This window comes from Balaenoptera borealis (genome assembly GCF_965194805.1).
Source record: "Balaenoptera borealis genome assembly, chromosome: 15".
Lineage (NCBI taxonomy): Eukaryota > Metazoa > Chordata > Mammalia > Artiodactyla > Balaenopteridae > Balaenoptera > Balaenoptera borealis.
In genome coordinates this window covers 7,476,007-7,488,924 of record NC_138871.1, presented here as the reverse complement: position 1 = coordinate 7,488,924, position 12,918 = coordinate 7,476,007, and the positions used below count along the sequence as shown (strand labels likewise).

General features: G+C 42.2%; 2 protein-coding genes and 1 long non-coding RNA gene across 6 annotated transcripts in view; 1 reads left to right on the top strand and 2 right to left on the bottom strand.

Moving 5' to 3' along the window:
- LOC309611592 overlaps positions 1–12,918 on the bottom strand; it is an 86,679-nt gene that overhangs the window by 69,818 nt on the left and 3,943 nt on the right. The window lies entirely within an intron of this gene.
- On the bottom strand, positions 8–12,766 carry TXNDC9 (thioredoxin domain containing 9). Of its 3 annotated transcripts, none has more exons than XM_082356189.1 (6): positions 12,560–12,766; positions 10,812–10,942; positions 7,740–7,958; positions 5,846–5,964; positions 2,905–3,159; positions 8–183 (listed from the first exon to the last, which is right to left on the bottom strand). In XM_082356189.1, exons 3-6 carry the CDS (start codon positions 7,926–7,928, stop codon positions 66–68), a joined length of 681 nt encoding a protein of 226 aa, XP_082212315.1. In that variant the 5' UTR covers positions 7,929–7,958; positions 10,812–10,942; positions 12,560–12,766; the 3' UTR covers positions 8–65. The 3 variants fall into 3 exon arrangements, with proteins under 3 accessions (XP_082212315.1, XP_082212314.1, XP_082212316.1); XM_082356188.1 differs by having other exon boundaries at positions 10,794–10,942; positions 12,560–12,764; XM_082356190.1 differs by lacking the exons at positions 10,812–10,942; positions 12,560–12,766 and adding an exon at positions 10,521–10,643.
- EIF5B (eukaryotic translation initiation factor 5B) overlaps positions 11,923–12,918 on the top strand; it is a 68,343-nt gene continuing 67,347 nt past the window's right edge. For both annotated transcript variants that reach the window (XM_082356132.1, XM_082356131.1), the window contains exon 1: positions 11,923–12,139. In XM_082356132.1, the coding sequence (XP_082212258.1) occupies positions 12,105–12,139 (35 nt within the window). In that variant the 5' untranslated portion in view covers positions 11,923–12,104. The remainder of the gene's footprint in view (positions 12,140–12,918) is intronic.

The window sequence follows — 12,918 nt, the reverse complement described above, 5'->3', positions numbered from 1 at the left end:
AACAGAATATAGAAAACACATCTAATTCTGAAGTCAGGAAAAATAAAAAGACGATTTACAAAGAATTAATCATCATCAGAGTCAGAATCATATTTCTTTCCTCGAATAGTTTTCTTTTCCAGCTTTGTGAAGTTTGTTCCAAATTTCCTTTGGCTCTGAAATGGTGGCTCCATTAAATTTCCACTAAAAAGAAAGCAAATTTAAAAAACACTTATTCTGTATGATTTAGTACAGCTGGTATACTAAACTGCACAAAAATCTATCCTCACTATAACACAAGGAATAGAGTAAAACTTTCTTTAAAATGTTGGTGTCAAGGAAGAGGTATATTATTTACACTGATAGTTAATAGTTTTTTTTTTTTTTTTTTTTAAAACAACTCTTTTTTTTTTTTTTATAGCTACTTTATTTATTTATTTTATTTTATTTTTTTTTATTTTTGGCTGTGTTGGGTCTTCAGTTCATGCGAGGGCTTTCTCTAGTTGAGGCAAGTGGGGGCCACTCTTCATCGCGGTGCGGGGACCGCTCTTCATCGCGGTGCGCGGGCCTTTCACTATCGCGGCCCCTCCCGTCGCGGGGCACAGGCTCCAGACGCACAGGCTCAGTAGTTGTGGCTCACGGGCCCAGCTGCTCCGTGGCATGTGGGATCTTCCCAGACCAGGGCTCGAACCCGTGTCCCCTGCATTAGCAGGCGGATTCTCAACCACTGCGCCACCAGGGAAGCCCAATAGTTAATAGTTTTAAAGCTTACTATGTACTACTAAATGCTTTAGATCAGCGTTTTATTTTCTTATCATTAATTACTGATTAACATTTCACGGGATGCACCAACAAAACTGACTGAAAAAGCATAGAAGGAAATCAGTTATTTTTATCTGTTTTGGGTATGCTGAATCTGTATTAGATTCTTTCCTGAGAATGACACAGGAAAACCATGCTCTATTTTTGATAGCCTGTTATGACTGATTTGATTCTATTTAACATCTTTTAATGCTTAGATCTCTATAGACATCAACAAAACTCATGGAATTCATTATCATTAACCCAGAATTAGTATGGAACTCTTTTCATGACGCCTGAAAAATATTTCGAAAATATCTGGAAATATTCCTAGCAGCTAGATCTTGGTTTTGAAATATCACTTGCCACTGAAAGGAACCATGGTGTCTCGGAGAAAAAGCCAATTCCTATGGAGAGTATAACACGAGGCCCCCTAAAAGACCTTACGTGAACAGAAAGAAAGTGCTCAAAGAATTATGGGGACGTGTCGAAAGGACACAGAAGCCAGTATGAAAGGCTCTCACTTGCCAAATCTGAGGCAATCTGAGCTTCAAAGTAAATAATAACAGCAACAGACTATAACCCACTGAATAAAAGAATCCACAGCCCATTCTAATACAGATAAATGAAGTAAATTAATGTGGGGTCTGGAAAAGTTCTTCCTTAAATCACCAGTTGGCTTGGTGGACAACTGGTTAACCAGTGCACAGTTACCACCACCAGCAATGAGACAAACCATCACATATCTCCTGATATGGTACACTGAGAAGAAAGAATACAACATCACTTCCATAATTTACCTGTGGAAAACATGCAGAATCTGAATCTAATTTTGAAACAAACTGGGAGATGCTCTATAAAATAACTAGCTTGTACTCTTCAAAAATGTGAAAGTACTGAAAAACAAAGGAGGGGAACAAGTTGCTACAGGTTAATGGAAACTAAAAATACATAGTAAGTACACGGAACCCATTTTTCCAGTATGGAGGACATTATTGGGACAATGGTGAAATTTGAATAAGGTCTGTAAACTATGTATTTTATGTTTTAATAAGTTGTACTGTGGTTGTGTAAGAATGTTCCTGTTCTTAGGAAATGCACACAGAAATATTTAGGAGTAAAGGGACAATATATCTACAACGTCCAATCAAATGGTTCTGAAAAAAAGTTTATATATATCTAGAAAGAGAACGATAAAGCAAATATAAAATGTTGAAAACTGAGGGACATGGGTGAATGATATACAAGAATTCAAGAATTCTTTGTACTAGTTTCCAACTTATTTAAAGTTTGAAATCACTTCCAAATAATTTTATTTAATATTAACATTTTACTTAATATTAAGAAAATAAAACCTAAAACTCCAAAATCAATCACTACAATGTAGGAATGATTTATGCATGTGGAGGAGAGATTCAGTGATAAAGGAGAAAGGGAAGTAAAAAGATGAGAGACCTTCCTACTTATCAAAAGGCACTCTGACTGGAATAACTGGAAAATTTTACCTGTTATTTTTGCAAATCAAACACAGGCACAAAAGATAAGATGATATGCTCTGATTTGTGGAATTAGATAAATTATTTGTCTAGAGAAGTGGACAAAGAGGTAAGTGGAAAGTGGAAGTTGGATTTTATCAACAGATCGTTTTCTGAGACTGTTTCCCAGAGTAAGTAATTTAAGCTAAGCATAGAGATGAGATTTTATATATTTTATCAGATCCTACAAGTGATACAGGAATATCTACTTTCAAACATTAGATTTTTAATGTAAGTCATTATCAATTTGATTAATCTCATTTAAATCAGGAAGGAGTCAATTCTTCTGGAGTGTCATTTTGGGTTTCCAGATCAACAGAGAATTAGGTTCCATAGGATCTGTTAGTTTGAAAACTTTTATAGTTAGATGGACTCCAAGATCCAAGATCAATTTTATTTATAACTCTGATTTTGCTGTAAGATCATGCTAATGTACACTTTAAGAAATATGCCTTTCCTTTGTGAAAACTTTTCTACAACTCAGCTTAAAGATCTTAGTTCCATAAAATAAATGTTAACATAAAAAAATTCTCTAAAAAATCAACTGGATATGTGAATTAATATAAATTGATAGTTTACTAAAAGTTACCTGTAATTGAGAATATCAGAACAACCCAGCCTCCATTCTAAAGTTTCTGTGGTGAAGTCATCTGTATTTCCTAGGTCAGAAAATCCAACAATAAAATCTTGTGTTTTTCCATCTTTCACCAGTGCTAGCGTGGGAATGACTTTGATATGCAGTCTCTCACAAAGGAAAGGTGCTTTTTCCACATTCAGCTTCAAAAATTTGGTCTCAAGATGTTTCTTGGACAATATCACCAAATGTCTGTCTAGTATTTGACACCTATAAATAACAACACATAGAAAATCAAAAGCTAAAAACAACAGATTTCTTTTTCAAAATAAATATTAAGGCACATCTAAGTTTTCAGTTTTTCTGAATCTCATAATTTGGCAGCCAACCTATGCTTCTATCAGATAACCTCATTTCCATTTCATAGGTTAGGTATCTCTTTTTCTACATCTCATGATATCGTATTCTAGAAAGTCAGGTCTCCCTTAATGATACTTATAAAAAACAAAGTATTCAACTTATGCCTTAAGTGGTTCACAAAGTTGTCATGTTCATGGTTAAGAATAAAAAATTGTCATTTCCCTTATGCATGTTTCCTGGCATCTCACAGGTGACAAATCTGAACTTGACAGAACTCGGAAAACAGTTCTCAGAATTAGAAATGAACGTGTGGTGCCATATTCGGAAGTCACTAAGAAAAGACTGAATGGTGTCACTGAGAAGGAACCCTTCCAACTGTGCAACTCTGTTAGTGAGAAGCATATCAAGGTTAAGGGCTACAAATATGGTCATTACGGTTCTAAAGAAATGAAAATTACCAGCAGTAACCTTTATTAAGCCACCTGAATGAAAAGGAAAGTGGAAAGCGATATTTTCTTTAAATTATATTTTAAACTGGCCAACCCTCTAGTGTTTCTGAAAGACTACTGTAATAACCTTTTGAGAAGTAGTTCTTACCCAGAGGTGATTATTACAGTCAACTTTTAAAATACGCAAATGAATCAAAATTCTCTGGGCGTTGAGCTGAGAAACATGCAAGTGATTCTCACGCCCAGCAAAGTTGGAGAACTACTGCTTTCGATGACTAAGACCCGAATGCTTCGTAGCTGGTTTTACTAGCAGGCTTTTTGGGTACTTCTTGGTATAGTTTTTCCTGAGTTAGGTTTGGGTCCACGGAGTTTCTTATAACCTTGATGCATCATCACCTCTGAGTGATTCTTTTTATAGATCATCCACGTAGTGCAGCAATGGGATTTTAGTGAAAAATGGTAGGGGAATAAGCCGTTTTTGAATGAAGTTCCAAACAAGTGACAAATCATTTTGAGAAACATGTTCTTGAAGATTTGTACAAAAATCAACTCCATTGTTTTACTGGAGTAATACGGAATCTATTTTAAATAGGTCTGTGTCCCACTTGTCAATTAGTCCATTTTTTAAAAATCCAGAAGTAGTAGTTATGGTGTAGTTAAAACAGCATTAGGCTTAAAACCTGGGTTCAAATCCTCTTTTATCATTTAGTAGCTGAGTGACATTAGGTAGGTCACTTAATCTCTCCAAGTCTTGGTGTCCATGCATGAAGCATAGGAATTATATGTACTTACCTCAAACGGTGACTGTGAATGCTCCAGGATTTTATACAACATGAAGTATCTAGCGTACTATGTGCTAGAAACTTTGATATCTACCTATCTATATATCTCTCTCACCTCATCTCAATCTTGACTTTCCAGTTCTGTTTTAAGGTAAGTACTGCTGGTGCTGCATTGTTTGTAAATCCATCAAGTATACTTACTGAGTACCTACTATGTGTAGTCAATGCTGCTCTATGGCTAGGAACCCAGAGCACAGTGGGCCACGACACAAAGGCAAACCCTCTGCCTTCACAAAACTAACAATCTAGTGGGCAGAGACATCTAATAAATAAGTGGACAAATAATACCAATCTTCTATTTACCTTCCTAATCCCTTTCCCACTTTCCCTTATAGGAGATTTCATCATCTCAGTTATTTTCTTTCATCTTTATTTTCTTAGTCAATAAATCCCAGGCAATCAGTCCCTGAAAGGTGTTAACTAATAGCCAGGTTGTTGGGTGATGAGGCAAAGACAAGGGCCAGGCAGGCTATGGAAATGAGAGAAGAGGGCGGGGCTGGGATCCCAGGGAATAACAGACTCTGCATTGGAGTGTGTGTCTAAGGGGGGCAGGAGCTACTCGGCATCAGTGAATTGCTTTCATACAATTCTAGGTCTGTTATCAAGTTATCTGATACTTAAAAAAAAAATTCTAAAATCTGATTAGTTGCCAACATTTAAATGTTGGCAAGTATTCAAATTTGGGGGCTAAAAAAAAAAAAGGCTTGAGTCCTCTGGTTTAAGATATAACCTCTTCTGGGGCTATTTTCACTTTGAGGGATCTGCCTCCAAAAAGAGGTTGGCAGATCTGGGTTCGTCTAATAGAAATCACTTTATTCTCCTTCCCGCCATGCCTGGTAGCCCCAACTCTGCTTCAGGTGAAAGGCTTGGTCAAGCCACTGTCTCCCAGTGAATTGCAAGTTGAGAAGAAGTGACTGAATTCAAAGCTCATGTTCAGGTGTTGGCCCCATTTACAACACTGTGGCTGTATCATAATAGTAGGGAAAAAAGTAGAATTCTTTTGGCATTGATAAAAAAATTAAAGTGTTCATTTCTAAGATGTTTTAAAAATTAGCTAGTGAAAATATAGTTCAGGAAACAGCCATTTCTATGGAAATACTGATCTTCTATAATTTGTACTTTTGTATGTTACTGGTTTTTAAGTTAATCTTTAATGATTGCTTAACTTTAATATAATTCTAGTACAAAGAGACAACTTAGGAATTACTTCCTTTTATATTTTTCTTAATTTCTCTATTAAGTCAGTGCATCTCTATTCAACAATCTCATCATGTTCAAGAACAGTCACTGAGGGAAACAAATTACCTCAATGTGGAGTCTCTGTAGAAATGGCAAACCACTTTTTTACTCTCCTTGACTTCTTGAAAAAAGTCTCTCTCACTAGGGATTTCTCTGTATTCCCCATGTCCTTTTGAAAGCCATTCCTGATTTGGAGAAAAGGGAAGTATCACACATTTGAAATATCTTTTTCAATATCACTTTATATTTTATGTCCAAATCACTATAATATTTTTTAATCAACCTGATTTTATCTTAGAGAGAAATGAATTCCTTTCGGTGATGTACTTTCCTATGTTGCTAGTGTCAATGCAAATACAGTCTGTGGGCCATGACTATCTCCACAGCATGGCTCATATTTAAGATGATTACCTCTCTTGGTAACTTAAAACATACGTTTTCTTAGAACTTCGAAAGTAAAAATTTAGACTATAAAGAGACTTAGAATGTAACCGTCTACTTAATTTCTTTGCACTGAAACTATTAAAATCAGAAGCATTTGATCCAAGTTACTATGTAGCTTTAAAAAATAATGCTTGTGAGATAAAGCCAATCCGTCTTTGGGGAGGGGGCGGGTACCGCAGCTCTGAAGCTCAGGAGCCCTGTTTGCTTTTGATGACTAACTCAGAGACAGCAAACCTCCTCTGTACTGGCCACCAATGGGTAGTATCCTGGGAAGAAAAAGGTGTCTGTCTTCACGTGGTGTCCAGAAACAAAGATCCCGCAAGTCACCTAATCCAACTCCCCAAATCAATAAATCAACCCTAATCATCCATGTCGGACAGACATTTCAGCTTCTTGAACCTTTCCTGTGGCAGGAAGCTGGTCCCCTCAACTGGAAGCTTGTTTCCTTTCTCAGGAGCTGCTTTTAATAAAAGCGAGGACTGGACTTGCAGGCAGAAGGCATGGGCTTGAATCACTGCTCTACCACTTATCAGGCTGTGAATTGTAATAACCTTTCTGAGTCTCACTTTCCTCATTTGTAACGTGGAGATCATAAAGCAACTATCTCACTGAGTTACTGTGAATGGACAACGTGAAAATAACTACAACTGTGTCTGGCAGGTGTGCTTAAAAAGTATTTGTATATGTACTCTCTGTTCTTAGAAAAGTCTTCTCACACTGAATCACAGTATATCCAGAACAATGGGCTGTGGATCCCAGCTTGGACCTCAGATGAGAAAGAGAAATTCTAATCTCCTTCACGTCAGCCCTTCAGATATCCTACGTCGCCTATGTCCTCCCTGCTTCACACTGAACATTTCCATTTGCTTTTGACTTCCTCATATGAAATGACTTCTAGATTTCTTCGTCTTCTGGCTGTCCTCCTCTGAACAGTCTTCCAGAAGTGGTCCAACTAGAAAGGGGCAGGAGTGCCATCTCTAGACTTACACTAACACAGCCGAGACTGCGTCACTAGTTTTGGTATCTATACATTTCGTGTTGGCTTACACTGAGCTGAGACCTACTGGAGGCCCTGATATTTTTCTCCTTATTTCTTTGGTAAAGCTTCCACAGAGAGTTTAAACTCTCACATACACTCCTTAATGACGCATTTGCTTTGAGCACAGCTAAGTTATGACAGGCTTTCTCATAACTCCACCTGGAAGGGAACCCACTGACCCCTCTTCCTCCCAGTGTTCTTCCTCGTCCACTCTCTCCTCAACCACACAAATCTGAGCTCGGAAGATTATCCTGGGCACGTGTTTCTTGTACTTGACTGTGGATTAATATACTGATAAGGCTAATTCTGAATGTGTCTTTAAAACTAATCTTTTTTCTGGGCAAATTTTTAACGGCATTAGGTACTTTGAGGTCAAACCACCCTACAAACTACAAGTGACTACTGCAGCACGGGTATAGATAAGTTGTTAGAAGCATACTGTTAGAGCAATTTCAGAAAGCAGGGCAGAGAGGTTACTTGTTTCTGCTGCTGAGCTTTCCTCAGGGCCTCGAGTCTCTTTTCTTTGAGGCGTTCCAATTCATCCTCATCCATCTGATCCAGTTTCTGAATTTCCGAATCCAGCTGTTCTTCCACTTGTTTGGTGGTCTGAAGCAACTGATTCTCTAGGACTTTTGAAAACATTTCAACAGATGCATTCGCTTCCATTTTTCTAAATGGTACAGTTCAGCCTTGATGCTGGGGAGAAGGTTTACAAAGTTAGAGAAAAAAATAAGACAGTTTTCTCTTAGTTTCAAAAATGTTAGCAAGTATATAATTTGTAGTCCACAAAGTGTTCTGCTGACAACCAAGCACGTCATGCTAAGAATTTTTATTTAAGTGGTTTAAAATTTAATTTTCAATGGATCATAGTCACACTACTCAAAAACGATTTAGACCAAAGTTTAGGTGCTTTTGATTTAGTCTGTGTTTTACTATCCTAAAGCAAAGACAAATCTGTAAGACCATCGCCAGACCAGAAAGAAATGAAAGATGAAATTAAACCTAGTGCTGTATACTGACAGTGTTCTTTACCAAAGGAAAAGGGAAGAAAAGCAGAAATGACTGTGAACATGATAAAGTTTAACTGCAGTGAGGTTTTACACACACATATACACACCAAATTTTGCTTCAACATAGAGCAGCGTTGAGCAAAAGACATATCTTTCATCTCTGACTAAATGATTTTCGTTTAACTCTGAAGAGAGCTCATTACAACTTATGTAAAGAACTCTGCCTGATGTTCCCTAAGCTTTAGTTTCCATTCCTGTTCTCCCATTACCTAATAAAGTCTATGAGGCCACAAAGATTGATACTGGTATTGATTTACTGACACTCAGTGTTCTTAACTTTGAGGTCAAACAATATAACACTACAAATATTAAAAAGAATATTGATTTTTCCATCAATCCTCTATGTAAGATAAGAGTTTAAAAATAGAATCTAGGGACTTCCCTGGTGGTCCAGTGGTAAAGAAACCAACTCCCAATGCAGGGGACGCGGGTTCGATCCCTGGTCGAGGAACTAAGATTCCACATGCTGCGGGGCAACTAAGCCCTCGAGTCGCAACTACTGAGCCTACACGCCTCAACTAGACAGTCCGTGTGCCGCAAACTACAAAGCCCGCATGCTCTGGAGCCTGAGCGCCACAACTAGAGAGAAGCCTGTGCCGCAGTGAAGAGCCCGCATGCCACAACGAAAGACCCCGCATGTTGCAACTACTAAGACCTAACACAGCCATAAATAAATAAATAAATATTAAAAAAAATAGAATCTAATTCAGATTAGAAAAGAAGATCTCTCTCAATTACATATTTTATATTGGCACATAGTTGATTTATAATGGTAATTTCAGGTGTACAGCAAAGCTATTCATTTATACATATACATGTATCCTTTTTCAAATTCTTTTCCCATTTAAGTTACTACCAAATATTGAGTTCCCTGTGCTATACAGTAGGTCCTTGTTATCTATTTCAATTACATATTTTAAAAGAAATGTATTATTGTTGCTGGTAGAAAATCAAATGTTTTATGGGTACCCCTGAATTTCAATTTATATTTTGCCTATCAAAGCAGGAGGCTGTTGCATCTCAATTAGTTATGTGATACATCTGCAACCACTACTGAAGCACTTTCAAAAATCTGAATAAACTTGTGAGCTTATTCACCCAGCTTCAGACACGCAGCCTGGCCCACCAAACCCTCTATAAATGTTGAAGTGAAGAGAAATAGTCTTCTTGCAAACTTCGCTTCTGATTCCATTTTTTTACACATGAAAAGAAGCTGAAAAGCATACTCGGGACCTCCCTGGTGGCGCAGTGGTTAAGAATCCACCTGCCAACGCAGGGGACATGGTTGGACCCCTGGTCAGGGAAGATCCCACATGCCGCGGAGCAACTAAGCCCGTGCGCCACAACTACTGAGCCTGCGCTCTGGAGCCCACGTACTACAACTACTGAAGCCTGCGTGCCTAGAGCCCGTGCTCCGCAACAAGAGAAGCCACCGCAGTGAGAAGCCCAAGCCCCGCAACGAAGAGTAGCCCCTGCTCGCCGCGACTAGAGAAACCCTGCATGCAGCAACGAAGACCCAACGCAGCCAAAAATAAATAAATTTAAAAAAAGCATACTCGATTTCACCTTTGTATTCCTGGAGCTAGCAGTGCTGAGAACACTGCAGATGCACAAAAAATGTTTGTCAACTGTTGAAGGAACATGTGCGTAGCTTTTGTTCAAACTATCGTTAAGTTTCAAAAGTATTTCCGGGTTTAAAAAAAACCAAAATGTAACTTCCTCATAAACGCTATAAAATTTTAAAGGAGCTGTATTTTAAATGTAGCAAATGAATTTCACACTCCCTACCTCCCAAGAAAAACGTAACTCTGTGACTCTCAGGACTGGGGCTGGATGAGGCAGAAAACTCGACATTAAACATTGACTTGCATGTCAGACCCTGTTCTTTACCAGGGGCGTAGCGGTTGCTTATCCCTGGAGGTTTATAGGCTAAGCTCAGAATTCAATTCTTCGATAACTGGGAGGAGAAACGATTAACAAGGGCTGCTCTGGGGGCAGGTGGTGCTGGTCACCGCATTCAGAAAGGGGGAAAGGCGATGGTGCAGAGATCCTGAGAACTTCATTCTCCAAACAACAAGCTTCTTTTTTCCAGTTCAACTGAATGGTGGGCAGGGACTTGTCCTCAAATTACCTAACCATTTCCTTCATTCCCCGGCATGCACCCGCCAAAACAACCAGGGGGCCTCACCCTTAACTGCACGCCAGTCGCTTCCCAAAAGCACTCTCGCCACTCCCTGCGCCCCCGAAGACAAATGAGGGCAGAGTTGAGGTGGTCCCGGCTTCACCGCCTCCCGGGGCGCATGCGCCAATGCTTCCTCCGCGGCGCGGACACCCTCGCCCGAGCCGCGCCCACCCTCGCCCGAGCCGCGCCCCTCCCCCGGCCAGGCAGGAGGCTGAGCAGCCGGGTGTCCATTAGCACCGAGATGCATGGCCGGCTTTTTCACACCACTCTCTGCCTCACCTGAGCTCTCGGTGATACCTGAGAAGTGAGGAACCAGCTTCTCCAGAAGAGCAATCCACTCCGGCGTCAGCCTCGTAGCAGCTGCGTGGGCCTGCGAAGCGGCCGTCACTTCCGGCTCCTCATTGGCCGCGGCTCTCACGCGATACAATCTGCGACGCCCCAGGAAGTGGAGGGGGGGAAGGGAGGGGACGTGCGTTCGGTGAGCGCTTCTGCGCGTGCGCTCCTCCCCCACCCTTCCCCCGCCCCACCGCCCGGAACCGAGGTGGCCCAACCTCTCCCTCCCTCCGTGTAAACAGCCCAGAGAGCGAGGGAGCGAAGTATTCTGGAGTTTGTAGTTTCTTAGTGCTCAGCCTGGAGTTGACGGTCTTAGCCTCTGACATAATGTTACATCAGAAATGAAATAGCTACTGTCTTGCTCAGGAGTGATACTCCAATTTCGTTTCCATTCTGTTTATTGAACATTTCCTCCTTTTAAAAAAAAGTTGAAATATAACTTATACGCCATAGTTTTTACATAGTTAACACTCGTAGTGTCATCGTCCAGATCCGTATATAGAACACTTTCACAACCCTAGTAGGTTTCCTCGCGACTTCCCTGACACACATTTTTAGAACTTGCTCTCGCTTTGAATGTAAAGATTATGATCTATTTTGCAGAATTAATGGGTGTGTCCTTGTTTTATGATTTCTGGTTTGTTTGGTTTTTTTTTTTTGGTAAGTCATGGACTCATGTGCTGGATTTCTCTATCTCCCTTGGGAACACCTAGACAGTTCACCAGGGGTTCATTGTGGTTCTTTACTGAACTTCACGCAGCTGCGAGTACAAAGGGACAGAGGTTAAAGGTGGAAGGGAAACCGAAAGTCTACTCCTGAACTGAGATCCGATTCCCCAAGTCTGCGTTCCCCACAGGGAGAAGGCTGACGGTGGAATTTCAGCCTCATTGTCCACCTCCGGGTTCTAGAAACTGGAAACCGCACGGGCGTCGGTGCACGGCTGATGCTTGCGGGAAGGGGGCGCTCGGGCTCCTGCCTGGCGGGCGGGTCAAGTGGAGACGCTCTACCCGAGGCGCAGCTCTCCATGAGCCGCGCCCTGCGTCCACACGCCGAGGCGGCGGGGCGATGCGCTTGCGCACTCGGAGCTCACACCATATGTGCCCTGTCCCAGTGCGCGGGTCTGTGGAGAGCCGGGTGCGAGAGGCGGCAGCGCGCGGCGGGGGACGGAGCCGAGCGGAGACCGAAGTCGGTCGGGGGACAGTGGGTCTGTGAAAGACCGAATAGAGGGCCTGGGGCTGCGAGCGCCGCTGACACACGATGGGAAAGAAGCAGAAAAACAAGAGCGAAGACAGGTAGCCAGTGTCGGGGTCCCAACGGCGGCGGCCGGCGCGGCTGAGGGGGTGGCGCGGGTCCCGTGGGCGCGCGGTGGACCGGGGTCGAGGCTCGAGAGCGGCCCCGCGGGGCACCGGCTGGGGCCCACAGTGGGTGGCGCGGGCCCGAGACCCCAGTTCCGGGTGGGCGCGGAGGGCCTCCGCGGCGGGCGGGTTCCCAGCCGAGACTCCGTCCCTTTGCCGCTCCTCGCCCGGCCCGGGAGAAGGGGTGTCCGGCCTGAGGAGCGGGCCAGTCGTTTGGGGTTCGAGGCCCCGCGGGGCAGGGCTCGCGGCCTCGCGGGGCCGGGGGCGGCTCAGCCAGCGTGGCCCGGAGGTTGGGAGTTGTTTTCGTGGCGCTACTTTTGCTGGGGGTTAGGAAGAGTTCTTTTTATGTCTTTGTACCTTTGAATTCTTGGCGAGAGAGGGAGTTGGGATCCGCTGTGTCTCCGGCCAGGTGTTCCCACCCTCGGAGCCGCTCAGGTGCGTTGGAGTTACCGGGAGGAGCGTAGCAGCAAGCTCTCTCTTAACTTCATTTAATTTAGGTACAGCTTTCAATTACTTAAGGGCTGATTGTCCAGACTCCATGCTTTTCGCGTTCCTTCTTCCGGCCTTTTGGTCATTTCTTTGCTTTCTAGCACCTCCCCTAAGAAAGGAGGAGGAGATGAAACAAACCAACCAGGGTCGGTCTTTTCTAACCACTGAAAAGACTTCTGGGGCGAGGGAGCGTAAGGGTGTTGTAGAGTTGCGTACCCCGAGATTAT